Source organism: Colletes gigas, unplaced genomic scaffold, assembly GCF_013123115.1.
Source record: "Colletes gigas isolate AHSC1104 unplaced genomic scaffold, ASM1312311v1 Colletes_gigas_Sc00024, whole genome shotgun sequence".
In the NCBI taxonomy this organism is placed as follows: Eukaryota; Metazoa; Arthropoda; class Insecta; order Hymenoptera; family Colletidae; genus Colletes; species Colletes gigas.
Genome location: NW_025106653.1, coordinates 3,111,581 through 3,131,529, shown reverse-complemented (window position 1 = coordinate 3,131,529; position 19,949 = coordinate 3,111,581). Strand labels below are relative to the sequence as shown.

The 19,949-nt window shown below is 34.0% G+C and overlaps 1 protein-coding gene across 1 annotated transcript in view; it reads right to left on the bottom strand.

Moving 5' to 3' along the window:
- Nucleotides 1-3,801: 3,801 nt before the first annotated feature.
- The window catches only part of LOC122401361 (lachesin-like), a 241,232-nt gene continuing 225,084 nt past the window's right edge, over nucleotides 3,802-19,949 (bottom strand). The window contains 1 exon segment of the mRNA XM_043403441.1: nucleotides 3,802-4,046. Within this exon segment, the coding sequence (XP_043259376.1) occupies nucleotides 3,802-4,046 (245 nt within the window).

Below are 19,949 nucleotides of genomic sequence, written 5' to 3'. Positions count from 1 at the left end.
ATTATGTTTGTGGGCAACTGATCTACGTTCGGTTTGTAATCTAAAAATTCTAAATATTTTGCTATTTTTTAAAAAAAGGTTAATATTGTTTCGTATTTTTATATGTTTTTTAAAATCGTCAATATCTGTACTATTTGCACATTTTATTTAAAATATGTTTCGTGAAGTGGACTCGAAAATTGAGGTCGAAACGTCGATACACGATTGAAAAGACTGAAATTAAACTGCTCAAAAAGAATCAATAAAATCGAAATTATCTTTTCGAAATAACAATTAACTCACATAGTAACGCGAATTTAATTGTCAATATTTAATTTAATTACGCCTTTGTTCTTTCCTGGTTTGCATTCGTTTGGTACATTTTGGTACTTTCTATCGTAATTTTTGTTAATTACCAATCGAATGTTCCAAAGATGGTTCCAGGTTTCCGAAAACGTTAAATACACTTTATCTGTTCGACGGGACTATCATTTCCCATTCGATTTTTACGATCAAAATGAATTTTGCAACTGGAACTTTCAACAAATATCTAACGAACCAGATCAATGATTTTATCTCCAAAATTCGGGACAAATATTGTTTTTACACCCTGCATGAAACGTAGGAAATCATGAAATAACCGATAAAATTGCTTTTTACTCCGGCCCGAAATATACAAAATTCGTCGCGTTAAATTTAACACGCTGTGAGCGAAAGGGTTAGCTATTTACGTGACCTCTTTTAATTCCATATTTTGGTGAAAAATTCCAACGAGTTTAAAACCGTCGAGCGGAATAAAAATCTCGAGTCTCAGACAAAAGTAATATTCGTTGATATTCCGAACGAGGTTCGAGTATGTTTATTATACCAATACCAATACACCAAACAAATCGACCAAAGATTTCAATTTTTTAAAAATTCACTTTCACTTGCAACGATTCCTGTTTATCAAAATAATTCTAAAATTCTAGGCTCAACAATTTTTCAATACTTGCTCAGAAAATCCAACAAATATCTTTTCGCTCGAGATGAGTATTTTCGACGCGAACAAAACGCATGAAACGATCAATTTCAGTTTATATCGAGAACGAAATTCTCCAATTTTAATAGTCATCGCGCAGGAAGACAGGATATCGATAATATCGTATTCATTCGTTAATTTTCATCGATCGGACCACGTTCGTGGCGGAGACGGAAAGAAAAACCGAGACTCGGATTTAATAATTCTATCATTGCAACAGATCAGACAATCGACGGGCCGTGTTGAACAGAGAGAGGGAGAGAAAGAGAGAGGGAGAGACCGCGGACGAACATGCAGTGCTAACGAGATATCTCGTTAAGCCTAGACGGACAATCGCACGGTGGAGTTCGACATGACGAGATTCGCGACGATCTTCGTTCACGGCGTTACGTTTCTCCGATATTCGTTAGAATATTAATTTCACGTTCGCGGAGCGTTTATAATGCCCGACACGGCGACTGCGCCGCGTTATAATCGCCGAGTCGATTGCTTTAATCTGAATAAACAAGGAACCTGTTCATCGTCCTGGCCAATTTACCCCTCTCAACGGACGAGATCGAACAAATCCGATTAAAAGGGTATTCCCGCTCGAAACGCCATTTTTCGGGGGATTTTCAGAGGATCTAGACACTCCCTTTATCAAAGAATCGTCGTTTAAAGAAGACAATTGTACGCGTAATCTTGACAATACGGTCAATCGAATGCAAAAACATTTTTTCCACAGGGGTTGGAAAAAGAAACACTTTGCATATGCGTCGAGTTTCGAGCAGATTGCTTCCGTCGTTCTTGAGAATCCGGTGGCAATTATTTAGGGGAAAAACACTGTTTCGAAAACAGACGCGTTTGAAGTTTTCCATGAAATTCTCTGTGCGCGAAACTGTCTCGTTTGCTAATATAATGGATGAATGAAATTAACAGCCCGCTTTTCGTTCCGTTTCTCTTTTTCTCTGTTTCGTCAAGCGCGATGGTGTTTGTTATTGTCGCGAGGGTAAATATTTTGTAATATTTCCGCACGCTTCCGCGACCATTTTTCGCTTTAATCTCTATTTTTATTCCGAAACTCTCCATTCTGCACGTGCCTTAACCCGTTTTCGAAAACGGTCACTTTGTGTATTGTTTCTGTAAAATAGTTTTCGCAGCCTTTGAAAACGCGTTTTAATCAAATTCTTCGGATTAAACGTCCATTTTAAAAGGGATCAAATGTGAGAGTAAAATAATCTTTTAAAATTACATGCACGAAAGAAACAGAATGGGAGAGCGATAATAAATATCTTAGTTTATTTAATAGGAGTAGTAAACAGTTTCTATAATATTATTTCGTACGTTTGTTCAATGAATCTAATTATACAAATATTTTTCGTTTCTCTGAAATAGAAGAAAGTGTTTCGAATTTTTTTGTTCGACGACGTCAATCTCCGAGCGATAGGTACTTAATTTGCGGTATGCGTGTGTGTACACCTTGTATATTTAAAACCACTTTAAAATATTCTCCCAGTCTCGTTCTTTCGCTGAAAGGTCGTGCAAGTGGTGCTGCATTGAAGTGTGGACTTACACATAGGTCAAGTAGATTACCGAGTAACAGGTGGAAGGTAAAATTGCTCTAACGAGACGTGTCTTCTTAATTGGGGAGGTAAAAACGCTCTCTCTGGCAATGGAAAGAATTCAAATTCATTACTTGCTAAGCCGTCGTGCATACAAGAAGCCTCGCAAAAACGTGTCGTTTACAAGCTTGGAGAGTTAGTATCGCGATAATGAATTATCCAGATCGGTAACAGAGTATCGGATACTCCTTTAACGAGTTCGTTTAATTCATTTACACCGCGAGAATCTACTGAAAGAATCATTTATAACAATTTGAAATAATTTCGATTTCTTTTATCGAGGATTAATCAATACTTTCGTTTGGGCAAATAAATTATTGCAGACCCATTGCAAATATTTCTCACAATCAGTGTAGAATTTGAAATTCTTGGATTTAATGCTTTTTCTAAGGCTATTCGAGATTATGGGAAATTTTGCTAAAAAATGTCTCGTTTAATTCAAGCAATGGATTATTATGGATCTATTGTGATCAAAGTGAAATACTTTACTTTCATTTGTTCGAAGTTTCCGTCTGAATTGGAGCTATACTGTATACTTTGGTCCAACGAGATTATTTATCAAACATGGGATTGCAGAATGTGCCAATAACGATGTTTAGAATTCGTGTAATAGACTATGAACTTCTACATAAAATGTTCGTAATCGTATCAAATCCTTACTGCAATACACAGTAAACTTTCAAAATAGGTTTCAGTAATATGATACGAAGACTTGTAGAAAAATGTAACCGAAATATCAAAAGATTCTCGAACCATGTACACGGTAGATATTAATTTTCAGAACTATTATTTGTAACATCGTACGGAAGAATTTTTGCGTCCATGAGTCATTCAGTATAAAAAAAAGATATTAGAAAATTCTATAAATTTGTTACTCTATCGAACGATATGAAAATTAAAATATAACAGAAGACTATATCATTAAAAATATTATTTTCCTATGAACGCATTCACACACAATAAAATTCTTTTAAATAATAATTTTCTAGTTAGATTGGGTAGAGTATCATCGATGGAGCGTGAAAGAAATGGTAATAAAATTTTAGAGATATTTTCAAATGAATTGGTTCCGTTCTCTGTCGATCGGTTAACGCAGCAAAGAGTTTGACAGTTCTCGGCATTATATAAACAATCATTGACTCTCGTCGTAGAAGTAGACGCGTGGTTTCGTTCGTCTGGTGCACCTTAACAATTTTTTTCTTACGTCAAAGCAAACAGATGGCAAGATGCTATCAGAAGGATACATGTGGCGGGTGGTAGAATTCTATTCGACGTCGCGGCTACGCCATTGTCGTCGAAAAATGGCTCCAAAGTGGAACCCGGCTCCCTTAAAGGACCCTGGTACATACGATTCAATCTGTGATCCCGGTCACCGAACGATTCGTTGGTGTCATCGTCCCCTCGATGATCCCCCACTTTCTTTGAGTGCTCTGGCAGGTCCATGTCTAAACACACAAAACGACGAAACACTGAATTAATAACAGGAAACAACAACTAGAAACGAGATTCTTTATTCGTTTCTTCAAACGTGTAAAAAGTTTTTCCTTTTACTAGACATCAATTTTTAAAGACTTAATTCTTATTAATAATCTAACGAGTTTCGTATAAATTGTTGTCTATGCTAGTACAAGAAAATTGGGATGATTTTTAACGAAAAATTGAGGATTTCTTTACTAGACATCAATTTTTAAAGTCTTTTCTTAATTCATATTAATAATCTATCGAGTTGAATCGTATAAACTCTTGTCTGTGCTAGCACAAGAAAATTGGGACGATTTTTAACGAAAAATTGAGGATTTTTTACTAGACATCAATTTTTAAAATCTTTTCTTAATTCTTGTTAATAATCTAACGAGGTGAATTGTATAATCTGTTGTCTATACTAGTACAAGTAAATTCGGGTGATTTTTAACGAAAAATTGAGGATTTTTTACTAAACATCAATTTTTAAAGTCTTTTCTTAATTCTTATTAATAATCTAACGAGTTGAATCCTATAAACTGCTGTCTATGCTAGTACAAGAAAATTGGGATGATTTTCAACCATAAATTGAGGATTTTTCTACTAGACATGAATTTTTAAAGTCTTTTCTTAACCCTTATTAATAATCTAACTAGTTGAATCGTATAAACTGTTGTTTATACTAGTACAAGAAAATTGGGATGATTTTTAACGAAAGATTGAGGATTTTTTTACTAGACATCAATTATCAAAATCTTTTCTTAACTCTTATTAATAATCTAACCAGTTGAATCGTATAAACTGTTGTCTATGCTACTACAAGAAAATTGGGATGATTTTTAACGAAAAATTGAGGATTTTTAACTTGAATGTTACTCTACTCGAAGGACCTTTCGAGTTAATTGTGTTTAATAAGTTTCACGAATAAGAAGCTGGCGATAATAGCGTAGGTTGCGCAATCAAACTCGGCGAACTTGATTAATCGGTTAACCGTTGAAATCTGAGAGCTTCCACAACCGTAGTAACTGATCAAGCAACTATTGGAAATCCGATTGCGTCGTTTGAGTGATCGATCCGTGACGACTGACTTCTGTAAGGTAACTAACTTCTTACCCATTAGCAAGTAATAATTTTCGATGGCGACCACTGTTCCCTGGAGAGGAGGCGCGAGCAACCAGTATCTATCCTAGACTGGACGAAACTTTGGCAAGGATACGCGGTTCCTTCCACAACACGGATCCTCTGTTTAACTTATTGGCCTCTGAGGATCGTCCAGAATTAATTCCTCTTCCTATATACGCGCTGAGTAACAATTTTACGTTTCAAAGAATTCTCGACGACTGGCGATACTTTCACATTTACTTAAAATTTAAAATTCACAATTTTTAATAGCGATGTTTCTTCCTTTTTTTCACGTGAAATCTACGTGGGTGAAATTCAAGAATATCAATGAAATATTATTTGAATAATTTCTCAAACAGATCCTTCCTGATAATTCTCGAAAAATGTTTTAGTATTTTAATTTATTTATTTATAAATAATAATGGCTAATTAGATTTGTTAAAATTTTATTTTTCTGTAATAGTAGATCTAAATGAAGACTATTATAACCTAACTTTGTAGTGTTTGAAGTAACAGAATTAGAACTGGTTGAAACTAATCATAAATAATGGTGGGTAATAGTATTTGTTAGAATTTTATTTATCTATAGTAGTAAATCTAAAAAAATATTAGTAAATCTAAATGAATTTAGTCTAACCCTGAATTGTTTGAAATAATAGAGTTAAGAGTGGTTGAAACTAATCATAAATAATGATGGCTAATAGTATTTATTAAAATTTTATTTTTCTGTAATAGTAGATCTATATGAAGACTATTGTAACCTAACCTTGTAGTGTTTGAAGCAACTGAATTAAAAATGGTTGAAACTAATCATAAATAATGGTGGGTAATAGTATTTGTTAGAATTTTATTTATCTATAGTAGTAAATCTAAAAAAATAATAGTAAATCTAAATGAATTTAGTTTGACCTTAATTGTTTGAAATAACAGAATTAAAAGTTGTTGAAACTAATCATAAATAATGATGGCTAATAGTATTTATTAAAATTTTATTTTTCTGTAATAGTAGATCTATATGAAGACTATTGTAACCTAACCTTGTAGTGTTTGAAGCAACTGAATTAAAAATGGTTGAAACTAATCATAAATAATGGTGGGTAATAGTATTTGTTAGAATTTTATTTATCTATAGTAGTAAATCTAAAAAAATAATAGTAAATCTAAATGAATTTAGTTTGACCTTAATTGTTTGAAATAACAGAATTAAAAGTGGTTGAAACTAATCATAAATAATGATGGCTAACAGTATTTATTAAAATTTTATTTTTCTGTAATAGTAGATCTAAATGAAGACTATTATAACCTAACCTTGTAGTGTTTGAAGTAACAGAATGAGAACTGGTTGAAACTAGTCATAAATAATGATGGTATAATAGTATTTGTTAGAATTTTATTTATTTATGGTAGTAAATCTAAAAAAATAATAGTAAATCTAAATGAATTTAGTTTGACCCTGTAGTGTTTGAAATAACAGAATTAAAAGTTGTTGAAACTAATCATAAATAATGATGGCTAATAGTATTTGTTAAAATTTCAGTTTTCTATAATAGTAGATCTAAATGAAGACTATTATAACCTAACTTTGTAGTGTTTGAAGTAACAGAATTAAAAGTGGTTGAAAGTAATCACAAATAATGATCGTTGATAGTATTTATTAAAATTTTATTTATCTATAATAGTAAATCTAAAAAAATAATAGTAAATTTAAATGAATTTAGTCTGACTCTGTATTGTTTGAAATAACAGAATTAAAAGTGGTTGAAACTATTCATAAATAATGATGGCTAATAGTATTTGTTACAATTTTATTTTTCTGTAATAGTAGATCTATATGAAGACTATTGTAACCTAACCTTGTAGTGTTTGAAGCAACTGAATTAAAAATGGTTGAAACTAATCATAAGTAATGATGGCTAATAGTATTTGTTAAAATTTTATTTTTCTGTAATAGTAGATCTAAATGAAGACTATTATAACCTAACCTTGTAGTGTTTGAAGTAACAGAATTAGAACTGGTTGAAACTAATCATAAATAATGGTGGGTAATAGTATTTGTTAGAATTTTATTTATCTATAGTAGTAAATCTAAAAAAATATTAGTAAATCTAAATGAATTTAGTCTAACCCTGTATTGTTTGGAATAACAGAATTAAAAGTTGTTGAAACTAATCATAAATAATGATGGCTAATAGTATTTGTTAAAATTTCAGTTTTCTATAATAGTAGATCTAAATGAAGACTATTATAACCTAACCTTGTAGTGTTTGAAGTAACAGAATTAAAAATGGTTGAAAGTAACCATAAATAATGATCGCTAATAGTATTTATTAAAAATTTCATTTTACTATAATAGCAAATCTAAATAAAGGTTATTATAATAAAATTATATAGAATACGAAAGAATATTTCGTCCTAAAAATTGCAAAATAGTAATCTAGAAAAATGCTGTCGAAATTTTGTCACGTTTGGCGCTTTCTAAACGCGTGCAAAGTCAGTGAAAAGAGCAGGGACGTTGTATGACGCGTCCAGGTCAGAACTCTGGTCGAAATAGCGGAAACGTAACGCACGGCTGTGGGCTATTTAGTTGGTAGTTGTAGGAAAATTTAAGTGACAGCAGATAGGATTCTTTTCGGACGCATAACTCTCTGATAGGAACTGCAACAGGGCGGCGGAGTTGAGCATTTTCACGCTCGACGTCACAGTATATAGGAGGCGGGTATCGCCGTGGAAAAAGAGAAAGCAAGAATTCCTCTCTTTGACGAGGAATTCCTATAGTGGATTCAATTTATACATGCACCGACGTGTACGCCACTAACACTAATCTGTGCGCGAAGCATCTCCCGGGGGAGGGGAAACTGCTTACGAGCAATATTTTTGTGCGCTGCGGTTTCATAAAAATACTTCAGTTTTTACACACGACCGAGAACTCTACAACTTGTTTTATTAAAATTTTCTAACGATTCTACTGCCTCTGTGCGCGGCGGAACTTTTCGCGTACGAGATTCGGACGCGAAACGCAGAATCTTAATTTCGTTCGAAATTAAATTGCACGCGTTGACAAACGAAACCCTGACGACTCTTTCGTTTCCGTTTAAATCTTCTTTACAAAAGAATTCTATTTTTGAACTACGTTTATTAATAATTATGATTCAAGTAACTTTCTCATTGTTTTATTTTTAACGAGAGGTTAAAATCGTTGTAAAATATTTATAAAGGGTGGTTAAGAATTTCGTTTACTACTGTGATGAAAGTATGTCGAATCAGTGTATTGCATAGGTGGTATTATGTATTTAGATTTAAGGTGTTTCCTCAAATTAAATTATTTCCTCTGGGATCTATCGCGAGCAAACAATTTGATCAAGCCATCAGGAGGAATTGTTCGATGCTTCGGTAAAAAGAACCAGAGAGGAAAAAAAAAAGGAAAGGAACTGTAATCTTCCATAACGCAAGGGCCATGTGTTGCAAAATTGACACTCCAGAAATTGGAAAAGGCGAAATGGGAAACTTGGTCCCTCCCGTCGTGCTCTGTCGATATTGTTCTCACGAATTACTATATCTTCCGAGTAATTCGCTAAAATTACAAAAATACAACCGGGGAAACTTTCCTTTTCGTTTCGTTGATACATTTTACACGTGGCAAGAATCGAAATAGATACGAGATAGCGTGAAATTTAGGAATTCCGGTGAAATATCGTTTAAAATATCTCCGAAGCTTGCCGTTTACGGAAATGATCGAACAGAGAACCAACGCGCGAAAAACATAGATTTTTCGAAATACTCCTTTTACTTTTGGAAATTTAAAGTTGGTTTAAAATTGAAACGCGATACAAATTGCAATTGGATAAGAATGATTCGTAAGAATTTCATCGGAACTTTTGATTAAGAGCTTTTCCGGCGCCTTCAGAAACGGAGAATTGTTTCCCCGCGATCTAAATGATAAGTAGAAATTCGAAGAGTTCTGATCGAAATGAATGCTTTAGCCATTCGACGGGAAACAACAGGATATTGGAAAAACAGAAACCCATTACAGGGACAGAATACCTGTCACCTATTTAACGTACTTCTTCAGAAATAAAAGAACACGTATTATTACGAGTAAAAAATTCCGAATCTGTGAATCTGCAATTTCCCTGTAACTATTTTTGTGGATGAAATTTCGTTTGGTTGCTGTTAGACTTTAAATAAATTTAAATTATTATAGTTTCTTTTTACAAAAATAAAATGTGTATCTTAATATGCGAAATCCGATTGATTTGAGGCATAGAAGTATTGGGAAGAGTTCAAATAAATACGTACAATTTATCTGACGAAGATATTAGCCTTCTCGTGTATGTTATTAATGTATTTTTAATTTGTTTGCATTTGATGTACAAATAAAGCTTTAAAATAGCCTCAAGTGTAGGAACGTAATGGATTTAAGCCCACAGTGTGACCAAAACGATCCATTTGTTATAAAATCGTCCGTTCCAGAACTGTCTTTCTACTCGGCTGAAACGAAGCGATGCACTGTCATGCATAAATCACACGCGACGTACAATATTTAGACTCCCAATAATTCATGCAATCGATTATTCAAGGAATTCGCTTAAGATCGACCTATTTATCTCCCATTAAGAAAACCAACTGACGAACATTGTACATGAACGATTAAAAAAATCGAGCCACTCATATACACAACCCTACATATTTCTCTATTTAAATTAATTTTCTCGGTGGCTCGATCACTATCGACATTTTTAACCCCCTCGAGGATACCGACTCATACGTATACCTTTAGTATTCAAGTTACCAGTAATCACTAGAGTTCATAGTGAAATTTTCCAATGATCTCACGTGGTAGCATTGCCATGGACGTTGTGGGTGAATGTTAATCTGCAATGTTGTTAAACGTCTCTCGTTCCACCTCCAGAAAGCGGAAAGATGAAAAAGAGTAGAAAGCTTGCAAACTCAGACGCGATATTGTCCTCGATCGCTTCCTCCGGGCGGAAAGAAACTTTCGTTCGGATTCGCTCGCGAGCGCTTTGAAAATTCTCGAACGTGTAACCATAAAAACGTAATCAGTAGTAACGAGCAATTTGTAGGGCGGATTGAATTTATCGCGTATACACTTCCGCGATCGGTAAGGGGGGGGGGCTCGGTTCCGGACAGATGTTGCGGAAGAACGAGGACGCCTCGACGGGAAAAGAAATCGCAGAAGGCGGTGAACGCTCGTCAAAGAGGAGCGGAGGGCGTGGGTGGGGTCGGTTCGGTCGGAGGAGAAAACGAGGGAAGGGTGAAACGTGCGGCAGCTCGTCGAAATAGCAGTTTAGCACTGATAGCACTTGGCGGACTTTTATCGATCATGTCTGGCAACAGATGGCTCACCCAATTCCCGGCGGCGCGTTTTGTCTGGCCGGCCTGATAAACGATAACTAATACGGAACAGAAGAAGCGGCAAGAGCAGCCGGCAGCGCCGGAAAAGGGAAGAAAGATGTAGCGCCCGGGGAGGTTGGGGGGGGGCTGGTTGGATATTGTTTCGCGGACTTTTAGCCCTTGACGTGACGCGCCAACGTCTCTCGCCACTGTCGTACCACCTACGTGCCGTTACGCCATCCTAGTTTCCTCTCGCAGCCACCCTTTCGACCGCGTTCGTTGTACAGGGTGTGCGTGAAAGTGGAGATCATCGATAGCCATGCGTTCGAAAGGTTGCGTAGGTTCGATTAAAATTACTCGGAACCCCCCATTTTTGCGAGTGTGTATCGCCCTGAGATTTATAGAAATTAATTTGAGACTCAGATTCTCTCTATAGTAAAGTGTATTCTCCAAAAAAGAATAACTGAAAATAGCTAAAATATCGTGGGATTTAAATTTATATTTATTATAGTTCACGTACGATTTATTGGTATTTTAATCTTATTATCAGCAGATACTCAGCTTGTGTAAGTTCGATTAAAATCAGCCCTCTCTCGATACCTCATTTTTGCAAGGGTGTTTCGCCTGAGATTTACAGAAATTAATTTGACACGCATGTTCTTTCTATAATAAATTGTATTCTCCAAAAATGAATAATTGAAAATAGCTAAAATATCTTGGGATTTAAATTTATATTTATTATAGTCCATGTATGATTTATTGGTATTTTAATTTTATCGGCGAAAAAAATTTTTTTGAATCGTTCTGAAAAAATTATTTTTAATTGCGGGGGTTAAATACAATCATTTTTTATCAATAGACATACCCCCAAAATCCTAAGCATTTTCGAGAAAAAAATTCTTTACCGAAAATATAATGTCTGACCATACATTGACATGTTTCACTGAAATTTCATGCGTATCTTTAAAACATCATAACTTCTGAACGGATTGGTGGATTTGAATGTTTCGAAAAGCAAACAACGCGTATTTTAGTGGAGAATATGTAAGAATTCCAAGAATATTAAAAAAGTTGTTCCTTGACCCCGTAAAGTGAGAGAAACCCCATAAAAATGGTCCAACTTTCAAACGTCCATAACTCGTACAATAGTCAATGGATTTAATTGAAATTTAGTGGTGAAGTAGAGCTCATTGACACTTACAAGAAAGTATTAAACAATATTTCCGTACAGCGTCAAACAAAGTTATTACAAATCAAAAACGAGTTTTTAAGAAAAATCGACAGAGAGTAGGTGCCTAAATTTTTCGGTGAAAAAAATTTTTTCAAATCATTATAAAAAAATTATATTTAGCTTCAGTGGTGAATTCTATTCATTTTTTATGAATAGAGATACCCCCGAAATTCTACGCATTTTCGAGAAAAAAATTCTTTACAAAAAATATAATGTCTGACCATACATTGACATGTTTCACTAAAATTTCATGTGTATCTTTAAAACATCATAACTTCTGAACGGATTGGACGATTTTAATGTTTCTAACGGCAAACTACACGTATTTTGGCCAAGAATATGTAGAAATTCTAACAATATTGAAAAAGTTGTTCCTTGACTCCGTAAAGTTAGAAAAACCCCATAAAAATGATCAAATATTCAAATAGCCGTAACTCCTGCAATAGCGAATATATTTCAATGAAACTTTTTTCTGAAGTAGAGTACATGGGCACCTACAGAAAAGTATTAGACTATATTTCCATACAGCGTCAAATAAATTTATTAAAAAACAAAAACAAATTTTTAAGAAAAATCGACAAAGTGCATAAATTTTTTTGGTAAAAAAACAAATTTTCAAATCATTCTGGAAAAATTATTTTTAGTTATCGGAGTCAATTACAATCATTTTTGGTGAATACATTTATCTCCGAAATCCTACGCATTTTCGAGAAAAAAATTCAGGAATGTGGACAAATTTTTCGACGAAATTGAAAAATTTTCAATCATTCTGAAAAAATTATGTTTAGCTTCAGTGGTCAATTATAATCATTTCTGGTGTATAGACATACCCCCGAAATACTACGCACTTTCAAGGAAAAAATTCGTGTAGGTGGACAAATTTTATTAATAATTTTGTTAATAACTTTTCAACGAAGCCTCAATCAACAAGTTGGTATTCTTGATTTTCGTCTTATTTTGGCCCCTAGAATCTCTCATTAAAATTTTTCCCAAGTGTGACCGAACACTCTGTATAATCGCGAGACAAATTAGCGATTCGATAGAATATTTGAATATTTGAACGAATCGTTTAAATGCGTCTGCTCAAAACGTGCACACACACGGAAATATCGCAATGCTGTAACCGCTGGCGCCCTTCAAAATTTCGAGCATACTTAATCCTACTCTGGACCTGAAAGTGCAAAAGAGGATTCTCTCTAGGAGAATTCTCTCGTAATAACAATGAATTTAAAGGGTGGCTCTATGTATGCAGCGCGTATAAACATTAGCGCGTAAACATTTGGTAGGATTTAATTTATTTAATTTCTAATGTTTGAAGTTTATCAACACAGACGAATATGTCGCAATACTTTCTGATACATCTCTTTAATATTATTTTTATCGAACGCACATTAAAAAGAAAATATTTTTTAATAATTAAAGCATTATTAAAGATCTTGAAACGTGTATTTTATAATGCTGCTTTATGTCCTTTTAAATCAGTACTAACACAGTACGGAGATGAGAAGTTGGCTAGCGAGTCTGATTACTAATAGTATAATCCCCTTCGAATAGACTCACCTTCCTCGGTTCATAAGAAGGAGATTATACTATAGCTAGTCAGACCTGCCAGAGAATTCCTCATTTTTGCACAGAACGTATGTACGATGGAGTATTTATCAGTTAAAATAATCGCGTCTAAATATATACTTTCATTTGAAACTCTAATTATAATACATATTCGTTATTTGTAGAAATTCTAACAAATTTAAATCAATTTTAGAGAGAATTATATTTTATATAAAATATTAAATAAACATTGTTTTTGTCTTCTTCAATAAAGAAGAACGTTTTAAATAAAACCTTTAAATAAAATAGTATTATAATAATGCGTCAAAAGCATTGTTAATTTTTTTTAATAGTTTAATGTATTCAGAGGTGTAGGTACATACTTAATCCTATTCTAGACTGGAAAGTGCAGAAAAGGATTCCCTTTTAGAGGATTCTCTTGAAATAATAATGAGAGTTTAAGGGTAGTTTCTACTTTGTTGGATTAAAAATGATTTTCTTTACATTCTCTTGAATTCTCTGTGTTTTTACTTTTATTAATATTATCACAATTTTTCATCATTCTTAATCGGATTTATTATGACCGAACGAAGAAAAGGTTCTATTTTACACCTTTTTTTAGACGTGAATTTAATTGCAATTTAATCTTTAATATTTAAATTAAAATATTCCTCTATGTTTGTATTCCTCTTGCATTTTATATGTAATTGTATGAAATTACGAGAACATTGTAACAACTATAAAAGCTACACTCGGCGGTGAATGTGAATTTTCACGAGGCAATTATTCTAATTTTCTCTTTCCTTACAATACTTTATACATATAATTATGAAAAGAGTCTACCTTATGAAAAATGACATATTCCATTCAGGAACGGAAAGTGCAGTTGTATTTTGCAATTGCATGACTACATTTAGAAAAAAACGAGGTCACAAAAAAGTAGACTTTTTCCAAAATTTTTTTCCCCATTCCCAATGAAATCGAAAGACGACTCGTCCCATTTACACACCCTGTATATTAATTAGGAGGAACAACGATAACGATGATGCTAATGGAATTCATGACGAACACGAAGCGGGATGATCAGTTTTGCAAAATGAGATGCTGCGAATCACAGAACAAGCAGAAATCATTGATTAAACGTCGGAACGATGCTGTCGCGGATCGACACTAAAAATAATTGCTAACTACGCTCGAGACTTCGAACTTGGTATAATTGTCAACGCTGCTAGCAATGGTCTATTTAAACGGTTCAGAAACTCATTTACTAAACGTGCGATATTTTATTTAAATCGAAAAGTCATCGTTCATGAAATCGTACTTCGCTCTTGCTTCGAATCGTGTAACAACAATTAAACAAACTGATTGAATTCTATTGTAGATTATTTCCAAACGATCCCCTCTATTTTCTTACCTTCAGCTATTATTCTTTTTTAAGATAGTACGACCTGCAGTAATTTGACGTTTCGTTACAGCTGATTGTACGTAGTCCAATCTGGCGCGTCTCTCGCGTTCTTCAACTCGAGTAACCCAAGAAACGTAAACATTAAAAGAGTGCTCGCCACGGAAACTAAAATTGGACAGCTCCTCGTCTCCCCACGGATCCACAACCGCTGCAGTTCTCATCAGGTGTCTGCAAAATACCTTGCTCATGGCGGAAAAGTATACATCCGTGAAACTGGCAGGAGCGTTCGGCTAAAAGAGCACCAGAGATGCACCAGATTGGACTACGTGCAATCAGCCGTTGCACAGCATCGAATTACCACAGGCCACGGAATTCTACTCGATGAAATAAAAATAGTAGCCTAAATTAAAGGATACCAGTACAGAAAATACAGGGAATCGTCGGAGATATCCTGGTAACATCAATGGGGATGCGAGCTATCGTTTGGAACATTAAGTTCTATTCATTGTTTTGTCGAGCTAGCAAGACTGGTGATCTACCGGTGACTGGTGATCCATGACATCAGTGATTGGTAACTAGTGATCCATCACACGACACGCCAAAGTGTTGCTTGAGCTTCGAAGAAGCCAGTTGCAATGCTGGTGAATCTTCAGTCAATATCTTAGTTCTCTATACACGTAAACATCGATTTAGTTCCTAAATTTTCTTTGCAATTGCAATGTTCACAGATATTTTTGGCGACGACTACGTGACATAGAACTGCAAAAGTTTCTGCATTCGTGAAATAATACATGAAGATCAAAATAACTTTGCTGGGGTCATGTTTCCTTTTAATTTATTAGGATTCCTTTAATCGGATTACAAATTGCAAAAGTTTCTGCATTTCTAAAATAATATATGAAGATCAAAATAATTTTATTGCAGTCATTTTTTCTGTTAATTTAGAAGGGTTCCTTTTTTAATCGGATTACGAATTGCAAAAGTTTCTGTATTTGTAAAATAATATATGAAGATCAAAATAACTTTGTTGGGGTCATTTTTCCTTTTAATTTAATAGGATTCCTTTAATCGGATTACAAATTGCAAAAGTTTCAGCATTTGTAAAATAATATATGAAAATCAAAACAGCTTTATCGTAGTCATTTTTCCATCTAAATTAAAAGTAAAAATGACTACGATAAAGAGAATTTTGATCTGATTGAAGGAATCCTTCTAAATTAAATGGAAAAATAGCTATAATAAAGTTTTTTCGATGTTCATATATTATTTCACAAATGTACAAACTTTTTCAATTTCTAATCAACATTACAATACCAGTATGCTTCTATGCATCCTTTTATGTTCCAATACTGATATATTCTACCATATTTTAGAAGTTTTCCAATTCTCTTCGATAATTTTTTTAAATTTGCTAAAAAAATATTATTTTTTTTTCACAGCGTATCAAATTATTATTACACGACACTGGTATTTAACGATCATTTTTCAATAAAAATTATGAATGCAAGCTCGACAAGCGGACCCTGACGTTGCAACGCGATCGTGGCTCGGTCTTTTCACGGTTGTTCGAATTAATTCGATATTGTCGTGTCGCGGATGGAAAATTGCCACCCGTTGCATACCTCCGCGCTCTTTTCTCTTCTCGGCGTTCTCTTCACGCTCCGTTTATACCATCGGTTTAAGGGTTAATCCCCCGGGCTTATCTGATCGCGTGACTTCAACGAGAAGTTCGAGCACGCCGCGCGCCGGGACAACCCTTCGCACACAAACGTTGGACGCTAATACACGCGGTGGGTCTGTTAGTTTACACGGCTTACGCGATAAAATTTCCGTCATTAAGCGTTCCGAGGTGGGAAGGGGGGACAGCCGTGGAGCTTCGCGCGCTGATAATGGACTGCGTGTTACGGTGATTTCCTCGTAAATACTTAAGCCCGATTTGCTCCACTTGTTACGTCTTCCCGGATCTATCGGCTCCTAATACCTCGCGCTTAAACGAGAAGGGTCAGACGATCCCTCAAAGGGATTTCTTCCCCTCGTTTCTACCCCCCTTACTTTTACTTTTCGACCTACGTGGACGTCAAACACAATATATCTGGGAGATATTTTTTTATTCATTTCGTTATTTAACGTTGCATCAATCGTTTTGTGGGTTATTAGCGACCCAGATAAGTCGTAGCCTGGTTGTATAGTCTTGCCCGTTTTAGATATTGTAGGAGGTCAAATTGATTTATTATTTAGAATCAAAGTAATATTAGTGTAATGTGTCGAAAAGTATTGCGTTTCTGATAATTTATTTTTCCCCATTGATCGAAAATTTTAATGGGAGATTCTAGAGGCCAAAATAAGACAAGAATCAAGAATATCAATTTCTTGACTGAGGCTTCGTTAAAAAGTTATTGAAAAATTAGATTCAAAAATTTCAAATCGTTCTAAAAAAATTATTTTTGACTGCAGGGGTCAATTATAATCATTTTTTGTCATTACATATATCCTCGAATTCCTACGCATTTTCGAGAAAAAAATTCTTTACCGAAAATATAATGTCTGACCATGCATTGACATGTTTCACTGAAATTTCATGCGTATCTTTAAAACGTCATAACTTCTGAACCGATTGGACGATTTTAATGTTTCAAACGGCAAACTACACGTATTTTGGCCAAGAATATGTAGAAATGCTAACAATATTGAAAAAGTTGTATCTTGACTCCGTAAAGTTAGAAAAACCCCATAGAAATGGTCCAATTTTCAAATAGCCATAACTCCTGCAATAGTGAATATATTTCAATGAAACTTTTTTCTGAAGTAGAGCACATGGGCATCTACAAAAAAGTATTAGACAACTTTTTTGTAAAAATCAAAAACGAATTTGTAAGAGAAATCGACAGGGGGTTCGTGCCTAAATTTTTCAGCGAAAAAAAACATTTTCAAATCTTTCTAAAAAAATTATTTTCGGTTGCGAGGGTCAATTATAATCGTTTTTGGTGAATAGACATACACCCGAAATCCTACCCATTTTCTAGAAAAAAATTCGAGAATGTGTAAAATTTCTCGACAAAATTAAAAAATTTCAAATTCTTCTGGAAAAATTATTTTTAGTTGTGGGGGCCAATTACAATTGTTTTTTGTGAATAGACATATCTTCGAAATCCTGCGCATTTTCTAGAAAAAAATTCGAGAATGTGTAAAATTTCTCGACAAAATTAAAAAATTTAAATCGTTCTAGAAAAATGATTTTTAGTTGTGGAGGCCAATTACAACCGTTTTTGGTGAATAGACATATCCCCAACATCCTGCGCATTTTCGAGAAAAAAATTAAATACGGGCGTAACTTTAAATGTTAATAACTTCTTAACGAAGCCTCCATAAACAAGTTGGTATTCTTGATTTTCGTCTTATTTTGGCCTCTAAAATTGTCATCGACATACATTTCGAAATAATTTCTCACGTTTTGATTGTTAAAAAAGAATTAGATTTCAAAGAATTCTTATATTTAAAATTCATATACTCTTCTGAAGGTCTGATTCGATTCCAAGTTTTAAAAAAGGATAAGATTTTGCAAATTAATATAGGTTTGTTCCATCTGTTACGTCTTAAAGAAAGAGGTCTATAATTTTTTTAGAATATATTACATTTCATCGTCATTAACACTAGTACTACCAAACCAGTTAAAATGACCCATTTGTAATTTCTAATAAGATCTGTAAAAAATTTACTCGACTGAATTTTTGGAAATTTATCGTAATTTTCTATAAGAGAATGAATAAACACTTATTTCACCTATATCACACTTATTTCACCTATCGTTTCAATTTCCTTGGTACAAATAAACACACTATAATTGTCGGTAGTTCCAGTGTTAAGCGTTAATTTATTTATTTATTTATCCTGCAGTGTTGGTTTAAAGATTCGTAACGATAGAACGACGGATCTCCGGTTAAAGTAATAAAAAAAAAATGTGCACACGAGCTGGTACTATTGTCTTAAAGTCGGAATTTTGTTTCATAATTTTGTCCCTCCCCCAAGGATTTGCATTATGAAGTTTGTGATATAAAACGCGGCGAGCCCGACGAACGCGAGGCCGCAATAAATTCGATCATTTTAAAGTTGTAGTTTCGTTATGCAGCGTGTGTTTGTCCCCCGGAACTTTTATGGGAAAATTTATATTGCCAAATGCGACGAATAAACGTTCACGCGCACACGTAGACTTGTTTCGGGGAGATATATACGTTTCTAAGTATCCTTGTGTTTCTCGTGAACTGAAAATTAACGGGGGCAGTTAATTAATTTGGATTAATTCCACTACCACGCATTGCAATACTGTTAATAATATTACCTTGCTGATATAACAATACAAATTTAGCATTTTTTAACGATTTTTGATGCTATCTATAAATTTTTATAAGTTTTTAATTGTCGAGAAATGCAATGAAAGATAAAACTATAAAGTATATTAATATACTTAAAACCATATTTTAAAACATTTAACTTTGCAAACGATACCATTTAAACGTTCGTTTGGCGGACAGTTTCCCGATTAACGAATTACAAAACATCGTTTCATACGGGAATCATACAATTTTTATTTTATTTAGAAACAGAATACACCGTCGGTCGAACGTGCAAATGTTTTTGTTTTTTTATCGCTAAAGATGAACGGATATATTTGGCGTTGCGAGTAATAGCGAAACGAATTTGGATTTGCGCAGAGAATTGAACTAGGCCAGACGATAATAATCAGTTTTGCAAAAATAAGCTGCTTGGGAAATTGCAGCTCGATATAGCAGCTATTACGTTCAAATTAATAATCAATGCTAATTGCCATTGTCATTAGGTGGACGACCATTATATGTTGCGAATAACTACGTCGTTCGATCTACTTTACCGCGCGCATTCAGTATGCTACGAATTTTACAGGTGAACCAGATTTATCTACATTATGAAAGAACTTTCTTTCGGTTCGGATCAAATTATTCCATTTAGTTGAAATATGTATTATTTTACATATTCGAATACAACGATTGTTTCGATTATTCCGTGTGAAGATTTACCTTTGATTTGTATGTAAATTATTAACATCGGATGCATTACAAAGCTACGACACGCGTGTAAATTATAGCTCTTTTATCTGTTTTAAATCGTCCTTTGTGGCAACGATAGTTTATCTCCCGAGAAATGGATATTACAGACAGAGATTTCAAAGTGTGAAACTAAACGAGAGATTTATTT